The sequence below is a fragment of the Notolepis coatsorum genome, assembly GCF_963971535.1.
Source record: "Notolepis coatsorum genome assembly, chromosome: 16".
NCBI classification, from domain to species: domain Eukaryota; kingdom Metazoa; phylum Chordata; class Actinopteri; order Aulopiformes; family Paralepididae; genus Notolepis; species Notolepis coatsorum.
In genome coordinates this window covers 88,668,993-88,685,121 of record NC_140180.1, presented here as the reverse complement: position 1 = coordinate 88,685,121, position 16,129 = coordinate 88,668,993, and the positions used below count along the sequence as shown (strand labels likewise).

General features: G+C 44.4%; 1 protein-coding gene across 1 annotated transcript; it reads right to left on the bottom strand.

Moving 5' to 3' along the window:
• Nucleotides 1–226: 226 nt before the first annotated feature.
• LOC311243251 (zinc finger matrin-type protein 2-like) lies at nt 227–1,072 on the bottom strand (the record flags this gene model as incomplete). The annotated part of the gene is made up of 2 exons (XM_084332401.1): nt 227–430; nt 656–1,072. 2 exons carry the CDS (start codon nt 1,070–1,072, stop codon nt 227–229), a joined length of 621 nt encoding a protein of 206 aa, XP_084188527.1.
• Between the last annotated feature and the right edge of the window lie 15,057 nt (nt 1,073–16,129).

The following is a 16,129-nucleotide window of genomic DNA, read 5'->3' as shown; positions in this document are numbered from 1 at the left end:
TTAGTGGAGGTAAAAAAATAAAAACGGAACAAAAAATACACGTGGTGGCATTCTGAATGTATAGGGTAAACAGATATGCTAAGATATATAAAGAAAAGTCAAAACACACTAAAAGACATGATTGAATTTGGTAGAACATCCCCACCCTTCAGGAAGCACACCTCTACAGCAGCCGAGGAGCAGCTAACACTCTGGCAACGGCACCAGGTTCTTCAGCCAGCGTGAATCAGTGAGGCTTCTTGGCCGAGCCGAAGCCCGAGAAGCCCAAGACTGCGTCCATCTCGTCATCCTCCTCAAAGTCCACGTCTTCCTCCGCCCTCCTCTTCCTCTCTTTCTGCTTCTCCGTCTTGTACGCCTTGGCTTTCTCCTCCTCCTCCCGGAGCTCCTTCATGCGCTCCTCGAAGTCGTACTCCTTCTGTTTCTCCTCCATCTTGGCTTTCTCCTCCTCCTCCCGGAGCTCCTTCATGCGCTCCTCGAAGTCGTACTCCTTCTGTTTCTCCTCCATCTTGGCTTTCTCCTCCTCCTCCCGGAGCTCCTTCATGCGCTCCTCGAAGTCGTACTCCTTCTGTTTCTCCTCCATCTTGGCTTTCTCCTCCTCCTCCCGGAGCTCCTTCATGCGCTCCTCGAAGTCGTACTCCTTCTGTTTCTCCTCCATCTTCTTCTTGTTGTTCTCATAGTGCTTCTTCACCTGGTCCAGCGAGGAGCGCTCCACGCGCGTCGACATGCCCAGGTTCCTCTGGTGCTTCTTGCTGTTGATGTGGTCCAGGGAGTTGATCGAGTCCTTTACCACACAGTGGCAGCCGTTGCAGTAGTAGCTGCCCATCTCGGCCTGGGACGTGGTCTTTGTGAAGACGATGGTCAACTTGCCCAACTCGGACTCCAGTATATCCACCATGTAGTCTCTGTGGCGCTGCATCTCCCTCTTGACCGGAGGCACCACCTTCCCGTCCTTCTTGTCTCGCTCCTCCGTGTGGCGTTTCTGTGCCATTTTTTCATACTTGTCTTTGTCCCACTTCTGACGGAAGTCATTTTTACTATTGGACCCGCTTCCCGACCCGCTTCCCGATGCCATCTTGTTCCTGGTTCCTGGTTGAGAAATGCAGGTTTCAATCTATGTTGTTTAGTCTATCTGTTCAGTACTGTTCAGTACTGTTTCAAGATGCACAATGAGCTCTTGTGAGAGAATTGTTGAATATATATAGATACACAAATGTTCTAGAATGTTCTATTATGACATCATACTGTGACATCACAAATGTTCTAGAATGTTCTATTATGACATCATACTGTGACATCACAAATGTTCTAGAATGGTCTATCATGACATCATACTGTGACATACAAATGTTCTAGAATGGTCTATTATGACATCATACTGTGACATCACAAATGTTCTAGAATGTTTGATTATGACATAATACTGTGACATCACAAATGTTCTAGAATGTTCTATTATGACATCATACTGTGACATCACAAATGTTCTAGAATGTTCTATCATGACATCATACTGTGACATACAAATGTTCTAGAATGGTCTATTATGACATCATACTGTGACATCACAAATGTTCTAGAATGTTTGATTATGACATCATACTGTGACATCACAAATGTTCGAGAATGTTTTATTATGACATCATACTGTGACATCACAAATGTTCTAGAATGTTTTATTATGACATCATACTGTGACATCACAAATGTTCTAGAATGTCTATTATGACATCATACTGTGACATCACAAATGTTCTAGAATGTTTGATTATGACATCATACTGTGACATCACAAATGCTCTAGAATGTTTTATTATGACATCATACTGTGACATCACAAATGTTCTAGAATGTTCTATTATGTCATCATACTGTGACATCACAAATGTTCTAGAATGTTCTATCATGACATCATACTGTGACATACAAATGTTCTAGAATTTTCTATTATCACATACTGTGACATCACAAATGTTCTAGAATGTTTGATTATGACATCATACTGTGACATCAAACGTCGTCAGAGTTCTTTGAACAGACGTTCGAACCTTCGTTTTTAATAATTTTTAATATAAATTCTTTATTATTATTATTTTTTATCCTCAAACTAAATCCTCAATTTTCGTAAGGCTGTCCCCGAAGCCTGTTTTTGGGATTCAAACGTCGTCAGGGTTTTTCGTACAAACATTCGAACCTTCGTTTTTAATAAAAAAAATTAATAAAAAAATAATTCTGATTTTCTTTATACATTTTTTTTTATATCCTCGAACTAAATTGTATATCCTCGAACGTCAGCAAAACAAAGGAGATGATTGTGGACTTTAGGAGGTCGGGGGTCAGGGACTACAGCCCCCTCAGCATCGACGGGGCACCGGTTGAGAGAGTGAACAGAAGTACCTCGGAGCCCACATATCCAAGGACTTGACATGGACCACACACATTGACAGTGTTGTGAAGAAGGCACGACAACGCCTCTACTTCCTCAGGCGCCTAAGGAAGTTCCAAGTCAGTCAGAAGATCCTTAAGAACTTCTACTCATGTACAATAGAGAGCATCCTGACTGGCAACATCACCTCCTGGTTTGGGAATAGCACTGCACAAGACCGAAGCAGACTACAGAGAGTGACACGTTCAGCCAAACGCACAATTGGAGGGGGGCTTCCCACCTTCCAGAACATTTACAACAAGCGGTGCAGGGGTAAGGCTAAGATAATCATCAAGGACTCCAGCCACCCAAACAACTGCCTCTTTGAACTGCTGCGGTCAGGCAAGCGATACCGGAGTCTCATGGCGAGCACAGAAAGACTCAGAAGAAGCTTCTATCCCCAGGCCACCAGGCTGCTCAACGAACAATAAACACTATGCAACAACCATCAAATGCACACAGCACACACATCCACACGCACACACTCACTTTAAACAAACAACACACTGCAGCACCCACTCTCCACACTTTAGATCACCTAAACACACTTTATATTTATTGGTAAAGGATTTGCACTACAACTCGTACACCTTACTGTAAATTATACCTAAATTGTACCTCATCCCATTTCTGCTTTGCACTATATAGTATTGTATATTAGTACATTGCATAGTATATTGTATATTGTATGGTAACTCAGTTACTTCTATTCTGCATCGAACATTGTACATATGTCTATACTGAACACTGTGACTTCTATTTTTACTTCTATTTTACATGCTATACTATTTTATTTCATACTTATCTTGTCTAGCACAGTCTCTGGAGCGTAACAGTAAGAAGCATTTTGTATAAAAGTATTCTGTACTTCTGTATGACAACTATTAAAGAAACTTGAAACTTGAAACTAAATCCTCAATTTGAATAAAGTGATTAATCTGATTAAATGAGTCTTTTTTCTTTTATTATTTTGTTAGTGATGTAATCAAAAATAACACTTGGAACAAAAAAAAACGATAATATACGATTGGTAAACACTCTGATTAACCAAAACACTTAAAAGAAAACTGGATGAATTATTATAATAATATGTGGTTGGCACTTCTTTATCGTTTCTATTGTAGATAACTGTGGCAATTTTAGAGTTAATACATGTACATTTTTTTATTCATTAATAACCCAAAAAAAAACATTATCTACTTGAGGAGAGAATGTGTATATCTGTGTTTTAACTTTGTGTACACACTTACCGCCCATAATGGGAGTAGGCATGCGTTACTCATAAATTGTTTCTGCTTGGGGAGAAGTCTTGGTTTTGGGGAGAGTAATACTTAGGGTTTCCAACCTGCTCTACTTCTAGAAACAAAACAGTGAACAAAATGTGTATTTTAGCAGCTTTAGGGGCTACAGGCGTGTAGTTCACCAGTTTGATAAGAATCTATTATTTAAGAAACAGAAAATACTCTGTTACTGTTGTAGTGGGGAGTTTAGGAGAGGTGTAGGATTCAAGCGCAGGACAGGAGGGTGAGAGAGACGAGGCACGAGTCGACGTTGCAATTGACAAGTTTTACTGGAGTAGCAGTAAACAAGGAACATTACAAGGGAAAACAAAACCGAACTCAAAACACGGGAAACCAAAACCTCAGCCAAGCTGGAAAACGTGGACTAGAAATACAGGAATGGACTCACGAGGAAATACAGGATAACAAGGCTTTCACGAAGGATAAGCAGAGTAGCACGACAGGATAACACAGGGAGCATCACGGGGGGAACACAAGGTAGGTAGAACAGCACGGCAGGATACATGGGTACAAAGGACAATGGCGCAACACTGGTAACAGGGGAGCGGTACGTATAAATACAGATACTAATTATATTTGACAAGGAACAGCTGGGGGCTGACAGGCTAGGACACATGAATAATAATACAATGAATACAAGAGGACTAGACTAGAACAATATTACATGGACAGAAATAATACAACAAGACAAGGACACTAGACTAATAGGCAGACATCTGAACATACTGGGGAGCACACAGGACCGATAACAAATACAAGGGGAACACATTAATACACACAGTCAATAAGCTCCAGACAATGAGTAGGCAGTTCTGCAGTACCGCAAACAGAGCGCCAGAGGGTGGCAGAGGATTGTCTGTGTCCAGATGGTTCAGATTATGACAGTTACACTATAACCACTTGTAGGGCTGGGCGATATGGCCAAAAATGATATCGCGATAACGATATCGATGACAATATCATATCACGCGATATCCATAATTATCGATATTGTTATAAGTATTAAAAAAAATATTTTAAACAACAGATGTATGTTTATTTTGCAGCAATTCTTTGTCGTTGCCGCCATCTTTAGTGTTACAGCCCCTCACACTCCAGTTCTCAGGCTGCAGCTGGTTTGAAAGCGAAAGTAAACAGGCTTCTCTGTTGGCTGTGGCACCAGGGGAGTTGAACAGTTCTGGCTCTGCTAGTTTCTTTTATATCTTTTGGCGCTTTTTTGGTGGACAAACCACTGTGACTCGTGACTGGAGACTAGCTCTGCTAGCACACATAGCCTACTGTGTACAGACGATTTCAAACTGTATTTTACATTAGAAAGCAAACAAAATAAATGGACAAGAGAAAAATAAATCTCAATTTGGTCAGTATTGTCATTTGGACAAGCAAAGCCATTACTTTAAGTTGCAGGCAAGAAAGACAAAATCGATATATTTTTTTTCTATATCGATTATTAAAATATATTGCGATAATTATCGTTATCGTTATATTGCCCAGCCCTAACCACTTGAATGTGTAAACACCATGTCTTATGCCTCACCATAGTGTGAACAATATGTATATATATACCATCTTATATATCTTTACATATTGTTTTCAAAGGCATTTTCTTTGGTCTCATGAGTGTTTTACAAAGGTGTGTGAGAGAGAGAGAGAGAGAGAGAGAGAGAGAGAGAGAGAGAGAGAGAGAGAGAGAGAGAGAGAGAGAGAGAGAAACAGACACGATATAGACAGACAAATGATCAACCATATATCCTTTGCTATTTTAAGCTTGTTCTGGAAGAAATTACTGTGAGTGTCAACTTTTAGTAAAGTCCTGTCTTTAGTTATCCTAAATAAATCTTATACAATTGATATCTTAATTATAACTTATTAACCTTAGTTGTATAGTGCATAATGAAACATTTGTCAATCTGTATTGTTCTAGAGAAAGAATGGGCATTAGTTCAAGTCAAAGTTAATTTATCATGGATGATTCCATCATTCCAAGCTGAGAGAGAGAGAGAGAGAGAGAGAGAGAGAGAGAGAGAGAGAGACACACACACACACAGACAGACTAATGTCATGAGTGCAAAATTAAAGGACAATCAATCTAATCTAACTGTAGCACAGACCTTTCTATGCATCAAAACCTTAATATGTTATGTTAATGTTAATAATGCTGTGCCCCCCCCCCCCCCCCCCCCCAAAAAAAAGAAAACGAAAATCAATTAAGGGGGGGCAAAAAAAGCCCTGGATTTTTTTTTCTAACCCTGTTGTACATTATACCTTCATTCATGGTGTTTTAATTCAGCTGTATTGACAAAGGGAGAACAATAAATTGTATTTTTGAAAATTATTTGTTTATGGAATTCATTCTTATAATTAATATATACGTATATAAAATTAATTTAAAAAAAGTTTCAGAGTTGATAACTTGACACTTTAGGGAGTGCAATTAACACTCCCAAATAGTAATTTTTTTTACTCGGAGCAGTGTTATTTGTCTAATCCCCTTAGTGTTACTTTAACTCTGTTTTGGAGTTAAAGAAGAGTTAATTCAACACTGGTCTTTTTGCTGTGGGCCGGTCCTTCAATGTGTCACTGCTGCAGACAGTCATTCTAGTCTGTAGTGGCCAGCGTCCTCTTCTATGCTGGGGGTGTAATATTCATGCTTTGAATATATCTTTACTATATTATTCATGCTGTGAATATATCATTTACGACAGGCGCGCCAGGCGCACCTTGCTTATGTATACCTGACCAGGGGTCCTGACAGTCAGTTGGCTGCCAGCCGTGAATGGAGTTACACTCATGCTGAACGATACTTACCTTTGAATAAATATATAAACGCTATCTCTTCGTCCTGAAGATTATTCTATATAAATCGAATACGACATGGTGTCAGAAGCAGGATGAACATGGATATCAACGGAGTCCCGTCGCCACGGATGAATTGGGATTCTCTGGACTTACCGGGAGAATGGAAGAAGTTCAGGCAGCATGCAGAGTTGATGTTTTCGGGCCCACTCAAGAAGAAAGGAGAGGACGAGAAATGTAGCTACCTGCTATTGTGGAGCGGAGAAAGAGGGAGAGACATTCACAACACATGGACTCTCAGTGCAGATGAAGCAAAGGTATTGAAGAGCTACTATGACAATTTCGAAGCATACGTACTTCCAAGGAGGAACACAATTTTCGCCAGGTACAAATTCCATGAGAAAACCCAGCAACCGAGCGAGTCATTCGAACAATTTGTCACTGCATTGAAACTACTGGTGAAAGACTGTGCATATGTGAACAATGATGAGATGGTTAGAGACCGCATAGTGTTTGGCATACACTCAGCAAAAGTAAGAGAGAAACTATTAAACGTTGGATCAGACTTGTCGTTAGACAAAGCGGTAGATATAGCTAGAGCCCACGAGCTAGCACAATCACAGATAAAGAGCTTTACTGGCGCCACGAGCAGCGCGCAGGAGCAGCTCGTGCACGAGGTGCACAGACATGAACAGAAGTATAGCGCTCAGAGATATCGCCCCAGAGCAGAGTGGACAGAGAGAGCGAACAGAGCGAGCGACACAGACACACGTAAGAACTGTGGATACTGTGGGGGTAGAGCTCACAAGGAAGGGGATAACTGTGTAGCTAGGGGAAAACAGTGCACGAAGTGTGGAAAATGGAACCACTTTGCCAAAGTCTGCAGGGCCGGTAGTTTCCAGAAAAAGTCAGTACACGAGATTAGCATGCGCTCTGAGTCAGGAGAAGAGTCAGACGGACTGTATGTAGACACCGTGACAGACAGACGGTTTGATGCAACAGAACAAGCGTTCGCAGACATACAAGTAGGAAAACAGGGCACAGAGCTTAAATTTAAGTTAGACACAGGTGCACAAGTAAATGTAATTCCTTTGAGAGAGTATCACAGTTTACAAGATAAACGCAAAATACAGCCTACTTCACGCAGACTGACAGGATATGGTGGAGAGAAGCTAGTGGTAAAGGGCACATGCACGTTAAAGTGTAAATACAAAGAGCGTGGCATGTTGTTAGACTTTTACATAGTAGACACTCAGGCACCCCCAGTTCTAGGTTTACAGGCATGCCTGAATATGGACCTCATTAAACTAGTATTGTCAGTAAATGCACACACAGATAAACAGACCATCATGGAAGAATACCACGACGTGTTTAAAGGGATAGGACTATTCCCAGGAGAGTGTCACATCCATATAGACCCAGACGCCACGCCAGTAGTCTGCCCACTGAGAAGGACACCGATCGCCCTGCGTGGGCGACTAAAGAAGGAGCTACAGAGTATGGAAGACACACAGATCATCGCTAGAGTCATCGAACCAACGGAGTGGGTCAGTGCACTGGTCATTGTTGAGAAACCACGCACAGGCAAGCTCAGACTATGTTTGGATCCTAAGGAGCTAAACAAGGCTATCAAGCGCCCGCACTACCCTCTGCCGACACTAGAGGACATCACACCCAGACTAACAGGCGCACGCTATTTCAGCGTACTGGATGCAAGGTCGGGATACTGGTCCATCAAGCTCTCCACAGAATCATCGAAGCTGACGACGTTCAACACACCGTTTGGACGATACAGATTCCTACGATTACCATTTGGGCTCGCTTCTGCCCAGGACGAGTTCCAACGAAAAATCGACGAGACATACGAGGGACTGAACGGAGTAGCAGCTATAGTAGACGACATCCTTGTATATGGCGCGACCAGAGAGGAACACGATAAGAACCTACATGCAATGATGGTGAGATCACGGGAGAGAGGCGTTCGGCTCAACGCAGACAAGTGCACCATCGGAGCCATCGAAGTGAGCTACTTCGGGCACATCCTTTCAGCTGACGGCATGAAGCCTGACCCAGGCAAGATAGCTGCCATCAAGGAGATGGAGGCGCCAAAGAGCCGTGCAGAACTGGAGACCGTGCTAGGCATGGTCAACTATCTGGCGAAATTCGCCCCGAGCCTCTCCGAGATCAACGCACCCATGAGACAGCTGCTTAAACAATCGAATGAGTTCCTGTGGGACGCGCAGCACGACGCTGCATTCCAAAAGATGAAAGACATACTTACCAGTGAACCTGGGCCAGTCCTCATCTACTTTGACCCAGATAAGGAGCTCAGCTTACAAGTGGACGCATCAAAGTATGGTCTGGGTGCTGTGCTGATGCAGGAAGGAAGGCCCATTAGCTACGCATCCAGATCACTCACGGACAGCGAGGTCAACTACGCACAAATCGAAAAGGAGATGTACGCAGTCCTTTATGGATTCAAACGTTTCCACCAATATGCCTACGGTCGCCATGTTATGGTGCAATCTGACCACAAGCCCCTGGAGTCGATCATGAAGAAGCCGATCGCCGCAGCCCCACCGCGGTTACAGAGGATGATACTACAACTACACAAGTACAACTTCACGATCGTGCACCGCCCTGGGAAAGACATCCCAGTAGCCGACACGCTGTCCAGGAAATCACTCACCTCTCACGACGACGGTCTCAGTGAAGGGATGGACCTTCAGGTACACATGGTATACAACAGCTTACCTGTACACGACGACAGGCTACAGGAGATCAGAGAAACAACAGACAATGACACACAGCTAAAGCTGCTCAGCCAGGCTATCCTGGAGGGATGGCCTGAGGAAAGAAAACAATGCCCCCAGAACATCACCGAATACTGGAATCACAGAGATGAACTATCCAAAACGAATGGAATAATTTTCAAAGGGGAGAAAATAGTCATCCCTACCAGCCTCAGAGGAGAGATGCTGATCAAGATCCATGCAGGCCACATGGGAATGGAAAAATGCAAACTGAGAGCACGAGACATCATGTTCTGGCCTGGAATGGGTAGACATATAGAGCAAGTCGTGGAGAAGTGCTCAATATGCCAAGAGCGCCGCCCATCAAACACCAAGGAGCCCATGATGCCTCATCGTATCCCAGACCGCCCCTGGCAGGTTGTAGGGACAGATCTCTTTAACTGGAACAACCAGGACTATGTTGTGACCGTCGACTACTACAGCAGATTCTTCGAACTAGACAGACTTCACAGCACCACATCGGCAGCTGTTGTCCACAAGCTAAAGGCAGCCTGTGCCAGGCATGGCGTCCCAGAGACCATAGTCTCAGACAACGGACCACAATACAAGTCTAAAGAGTTCGAGGCATTCGCCAAGTCGTGGGAGTTTACACACGTCACGTCAAGCCCACACTATCCGCAAAGCAACGGACTAGCGGAGAGAACCGTGAAGACGGCAAAATCACTCATGGACAAGGCTAAGGCAGACGGAAGAGACCCGTACCTAAGCCTCCTGGAATATCGTAACACCCCAGTCGACAACTTCAAATCGCCGGCACAGCTGTTGATGAGCCGCAGGCTACGCTCAACCCTCCCGAGCACCAACCAACAGCTGCGGCCAGGGGTAGTAAGCCAAAAAGATGGACATGACAAGCGAGTGCAGAGACAAAAGCACCAGAAGAAATACTATGACAGGTCAGCTAGACCGCTGCCCCCACTACAGTGTGGTGAATCTGTCAGGCTACAAGAACTTGGACGCTGGAGGCCAGCAGTAGTCATACAACCAGCCGACACTGCGCGGTCATACCACGTTCGCACCCAAGATGGACGCGAATACCGCCGCAACCGCAGGCACCTGAGGGACACAAAAGAGGAACACTTCCAGGACAGCGACGGTATGCCAAGTCCAGAGTGCGTCGATCAACCGCCGGAGACCAACGACCCTGAACTGTCAGAGGACTCAGAAGAGAACTCAGCTTCATACTACACCAGATCCGGCCGAGCAGTGAAGCCTCGGGACATTTTAGACCTATAAATGTACAGGGTGCAGGCGGATCGCTGCCCTATTATAACACAATTTGCCCCATTGAGAAAAAAAAAAAAAAAAAAAAGGCTGAAATGATGACTTACTATATGTGTTGAATCTATGACCTACTTACCTTGCTTAATTGTCGATATATTCCCATTTTGTTAGCAAGCTACTTCTACAAATAAGAACTGCATATGGTAAGAGTGTTGAGACACGACCAAATAAGCCATGAATACATACCTTATTCACAGCTGAAGTATTCAAATATTAAAGCAGACTATCCAGAATAAGAGGGCACACAATACGAACTGTAATACCTTGATACATGAATCTTTATGTTTAACATATTAATCCTACCTGTTTACATTGCCTGGTCCTGACACAGGTAACACACTTGTTATTGTTTACAAAGAAACTCTTACAGAGTATTGCACAACCCTTCTTAATTTCCAGGCGCACCTTGCTATTATGTATACCTGACCAGGGGTCCTGACAGTCAGTTGGCTGCCAGCCGTGAATGGAGTTACACTCATGCTGAACGATACTTACCTTTGAATAAATATATAAAAGCTATCTCTTCGTCCTGAAGATTATTCTATATAAATCGAATACGACAGCACGGTCTCCAGCTCTGCACGGCTCTTTGGCGCCTCCATCTCCTTGATGGCAGCTATTTTGCCTGGGTCCGGCTTCACGCCGTCAGCTGAAAGAACGTGCCCGAAGTAACTCAGCCCTGACACAAATGCTCCGATGGTGCATTTGTCTGCATTGAGCCGGACGCCTCTTTCCCGTGATCTCTCTAGCATTGCATGGAGATTCTTGTTGTGCTCCTTTCTGGTTGCGCCATAGACGAGGATGTCGTCTACTATAGCTGCTACTCCGTTTAAACCCTTGTATGTCTCGTAGATTTTCAGTTGGAATTCATCCTGAGCAGAGGCGAGTCCAAACGGTAAGCGTAGGAACCTGTACCGTCCGAATGGTGTGTTGAATGTCGTCAGCTTTGATGATTCTTGAGAGAGCTTGATGGACCAGTATCCTGATCTTGCATCCAGTACGCTGAAATAGCGTGCACCTATTAGTCTGGGTGTGATGTCCTCTAGTGTTGGCAAAGGGTAATGCGGGCGCTTGATAGCCTTGTTTATCTCCCTTGGGTCCAAGCATATTCTGACCTTGCCTGTGTGTGGTTTCTCAACGATGACTAGTGCACTGACCCACTCCGTTGGTTCAATGACCTTGGTGATGATCTGTGTGTCTTCCATATGTTGTAGCTCCTTTTTCAGGCGGCTGCGCAGGGCGATCGGTGTCCTTCTCAGTGGGCAGACCACTGGCGTGGCATCTGGGTTTATATGGATGTGACACTCTCCCGGGAACAGTCCAATTCCTTTAAACACATCGTGATATTCTTCCATGATGGTTTGTTTGTCTGTGTATGCAGTGACTGACAACACTAGTTTAATAAGGTCAATATTCAGGCATGCTTGTAAGCCTAGAACTGGGGGTGCCTGAGTGTCTACAATGTAAAAGTCCAATAACATGTCACACTCTTTGTATTTACAATTCAATGTGCATGTGCCCTTTACTGCGAGCTTCTCTCCACCATATCCTGTCAGTCTGCATGAAGTAGGCTGGATTTTGCATTTATCTTGCAAGCTGTGATACTCTCTCAAGGGAATTACATTTACCTGTGCACCTGTGTCTAGTTTAAATTTAAGCTCTGTGCCCTGTTTTCCTATTTGTATGTCTGCAAAAGCTTGTTCTGTTTCAGCAAACCGTCTGTCTGTTACGGTGTCTACATATAGTTCGTCTGACTCTTCGCCTGACTCAGGGCGCATGCTCACCTCATGCACTGACTTTTTCTGGAAGCTACCTGCCCTGCTAACTTTAGCAAAGTGGTTCCATCTTCCGCATTTCGTGCATTGTTTTCCTCTTGCCGAACAGTTCTCTCCTTCCTTGTGTGCTCTGTTCCCACAGTATTCACAGTTCCTTCGTGTGTCTGTGTCACTTGCTCTGTGAGCTCTCTCTGTCCACTCTGTTCTGGGGCGATACCTCTGAGCGGCATTCTTCTGCTCATGTCTGTGCACCTCGTGCACAAGCTGCTCTTGCGCACTGTTGCATGTCTCCTTCCAAATCCTACACAGCGCTCTGTCCATCTACCAAACGGCTGTCAAAATTGCAAAAACAACTTACATTTCTAACCTAGTCACAACAAATTCAAATAAACCCCAGGCCTTGTTCAAAGTCCTAAACTCCCTCATCAACCCCTGTGCCACTCCCTCTGTCGTACCTTCATTAGCTCTATGTGAAGGCTTCCAACACTTTTTCATCAGCAAAGTCTCTGCCCTTAGATCTCTCTCCCCCCTGCCCCCCTTGCCCCCCCCCACCCACTGTGACTGCCTGCTGTTTTTGACCAGTTTGCCCCGGTCTCCCTCTCCTCCCTTTCTGATGCCATTAAACACCTGCAACCAACAAATCCCCCCTCAGACGCACTCCCCTCGCACATCCTAAAGGAAGTACCTGACCCTGTCCTCCTCGCATTATTACCTCTACTAAACGCCTGCCTCAGCACTGGATGTGTCCCGGCTGCCTTCAAGCATGCTGTGGTCCAGCCCCGGATAAAGAAGCCCAACCTCGATCCCTCTGTCTTTGCCAATTTTAGACCCATCTCACAATTACCATTTTTATCAAAAATCCTGGAGCGCATAGTCTACATACAGCTACAATCATTCCTTGAACACAACAACATCCATGATAAATTCCAATCTGGCTTTAAACCACGACACAGCACTGAAACGGCCCTCCTCCGTGTCTTAAACGACCTGATTTCAGCTGCTGATGCAGGTAACTCATCCCTACTACTACTCCTTGACCTCACAGCCGCCTTTGATACGGTAGATCACCACATCCTCTTAGCTCGCCTCGAGCATTACGTAGGCCTTAGGGGCCCCGTCTTAGACTGGTTCCGGTCCTACTTAAGTAATAGGACCTTCTCTGTCCAACTTGGTGACTTCACTTCCTCTGTGGCCCCCCTCACCTGCGGGGTGCCCCAAGGCTCGATATTGGGTCCCACTCTCTTCCTCCTATATATACTCCCCCTAGGCCAGATCTTGGCAAAACATAACATCTTATTCCATTGCTTCGCTGATGACGTGCAGGTCTACCTCCCCTTAAAACCCACCCAAGGGAAAACATCAATAACACCACTACTTGACTGCCTGGCAGAAATCAAGTGCTGGATGTCTGAAAACTCCCTGACATTAAATTAAGGGAAAACCGAGGTCATTGTTTTTAATAGTGCCCCCCCGACCCCCCTCATTGACGCACTTGGTCCCCTGGGTCCAAACCTCTCCACCTCTGTCAGGAACCTCGGGGTCATCTTCGACAGCAATTTTAAATTTGACAAACAGGTCAGCGCCGTAGTCAAAAACAGTTTTTACCACCTTAGACTCCTGGAGAAGACAAAGGCATACCTCTCCCAAAGTAACCTAGAGACGGTGATACATGCCTTTGTCACCACTCGCCTCGACTACTGCAATGCCCTTTACACGGGCATCGACAAATCCTTGCTTCGCCGCCTACAACTGGTGCAGAACGCAGCCGCGCGCCTCCTCACCAAAACAAAAAAACATGAACATATCAGCCCAGTTTTGGCCTCGCTCCACTCAATCAATCAATCAATCAAATTTATTTATAAAGCACATTTCACATGACGCGTGTCAACCAAAGTGCTGTACAGAGGGTAAATACACAAGATACATATAGACAACAATCACACTCCGTTTTATGGGAGGGCACACAGGCAAACACATAGAAAAACAGGGCATGAGTCAGTGAACGGGAAAGGCTAGTAGGTAGAAGTGGGTTTTGAGCCTCGATTTGAAGGCATCTATCGAGGGGGCGAGCCTAATGGAGGTGGGGATGCTGTTCCACAGTTCAGGGGCTGCGATAGCAAAGGCACGGCCCCCCCTTAGCTTGAGGTTAGACCTCCGGACTGTCAGGAGCCTCTGATCGGCTGACCTGAGGGACCTGGTGTTGGAATAGGGGGATAGGAGGTCTGAGATGTAGGAGGGTGTGTGACCATTAAGGGCTTTAAAAACAAATAGGAGAACCTTAAAATCTATCCTGTAGCCAGTGGTTCCCAAAGTCGGGGTCGCGACCCAAAGGTGGGCCGCGAGCAGCCACGGATGGGCCGCGAGATGATTTAAAAAAAAACTAAAATAAAATATATATATATATATATTTTTTTTTTTTTTTTGTCAGGCCACTGAACTTAGAAGCAGGCCAGGACAGTGTTTCTAGTTGTATTCTAAAATTCTATTCTATTGTATTCTAAAATGTGACTATATGGTTTTATATTAACTTAATAAATAAACAAAAACGAAAAATCTACTTATTTCAACGAACATTTCAAACTAAATAACAGATTATGCACATAAAACGCTGAAAACAACCGAAGCAACAATAGTATTGTCGTATATTTCTAAATGAAAACATGAACATAGCCAACTGAAATGTACAAGGTAATGATTAGAAAGACAAAATGCTGATTGAGAGAAGGGCCATTTAGAGTACACCATGTGAAGTTATTTCTGAGACCCTAGGCTTGAGGCAGGTTGACTCCCCAGAAACAGATGGCTGACCTTAAGACAATAAAACTGACCCCTCAGGACTATAGTAAGACGGGCCGAAAGGAGGGGTATGCACTTTGGCTATCGTTGAGAACTAAAACAAACTGAGAATAACCGTGGAGATCAAAAAGGTCATATTTACCCTACGGAAGGAACTTCAGGTTACAACACGGCTGCTGCTGACTAACCCAGAGGTCAGAAAGGTGACACAGGCTATTTGGAAATCTCCCCTTACACAGAGAACTGCCACTAGTTGAAAAAACAATGCAAAGCAATGATATACTAAAAGATTTAGCAATTTCATAGGTTACATGTAGGCATAAACTCTTAGAAAATATTAGAATAACTTAGTCACAATAAAGAATAGAAACTCTTGAATACTAGAAGGTAAAACTATACAAATATTGGTCACATGATTTAATCAGGAAACAAAGTATTCTATTAAAGGTTCCTAGTTACACTATGTAAACATTTTGTCACAAGCATGAGGATGTATTATTCAGTGAAACGGATCCCCTCAAGTAAAGTGTCAGCAGATTCAAACTGTGAAAACCGTTGTCAGAAGACCCAAACGGTTGTGTCAGCGAAACATGTGGTCACAGGACACCATCAGACAAGTTTCTGCTGGAATGGGACCAAAATAAGGCAGGCAGGGACTCGCTCTCTCTCCCCCCTCTCTCTCTCTCCCCCTCCCTCTCTCTCTCTCTCTCTCTCTTCCTCTGATAAAAAGGGCTGATGGCGACGGACAGACACACACACCCGGTGACGGGAGGAGGAGACCAGAAGGAAACCTGGAGACTGGAGACAGACACACCAGAAAGGACCTGGAGAGACACACAGAACTCGAGAGCAGAGCCTTGACACAGCGAGAGGGAGACACAGACGATGACAGAGATCGCATCGCAGCTGGAGCGCTGAAAACCTCCACCGACAGAGGGAGACTCG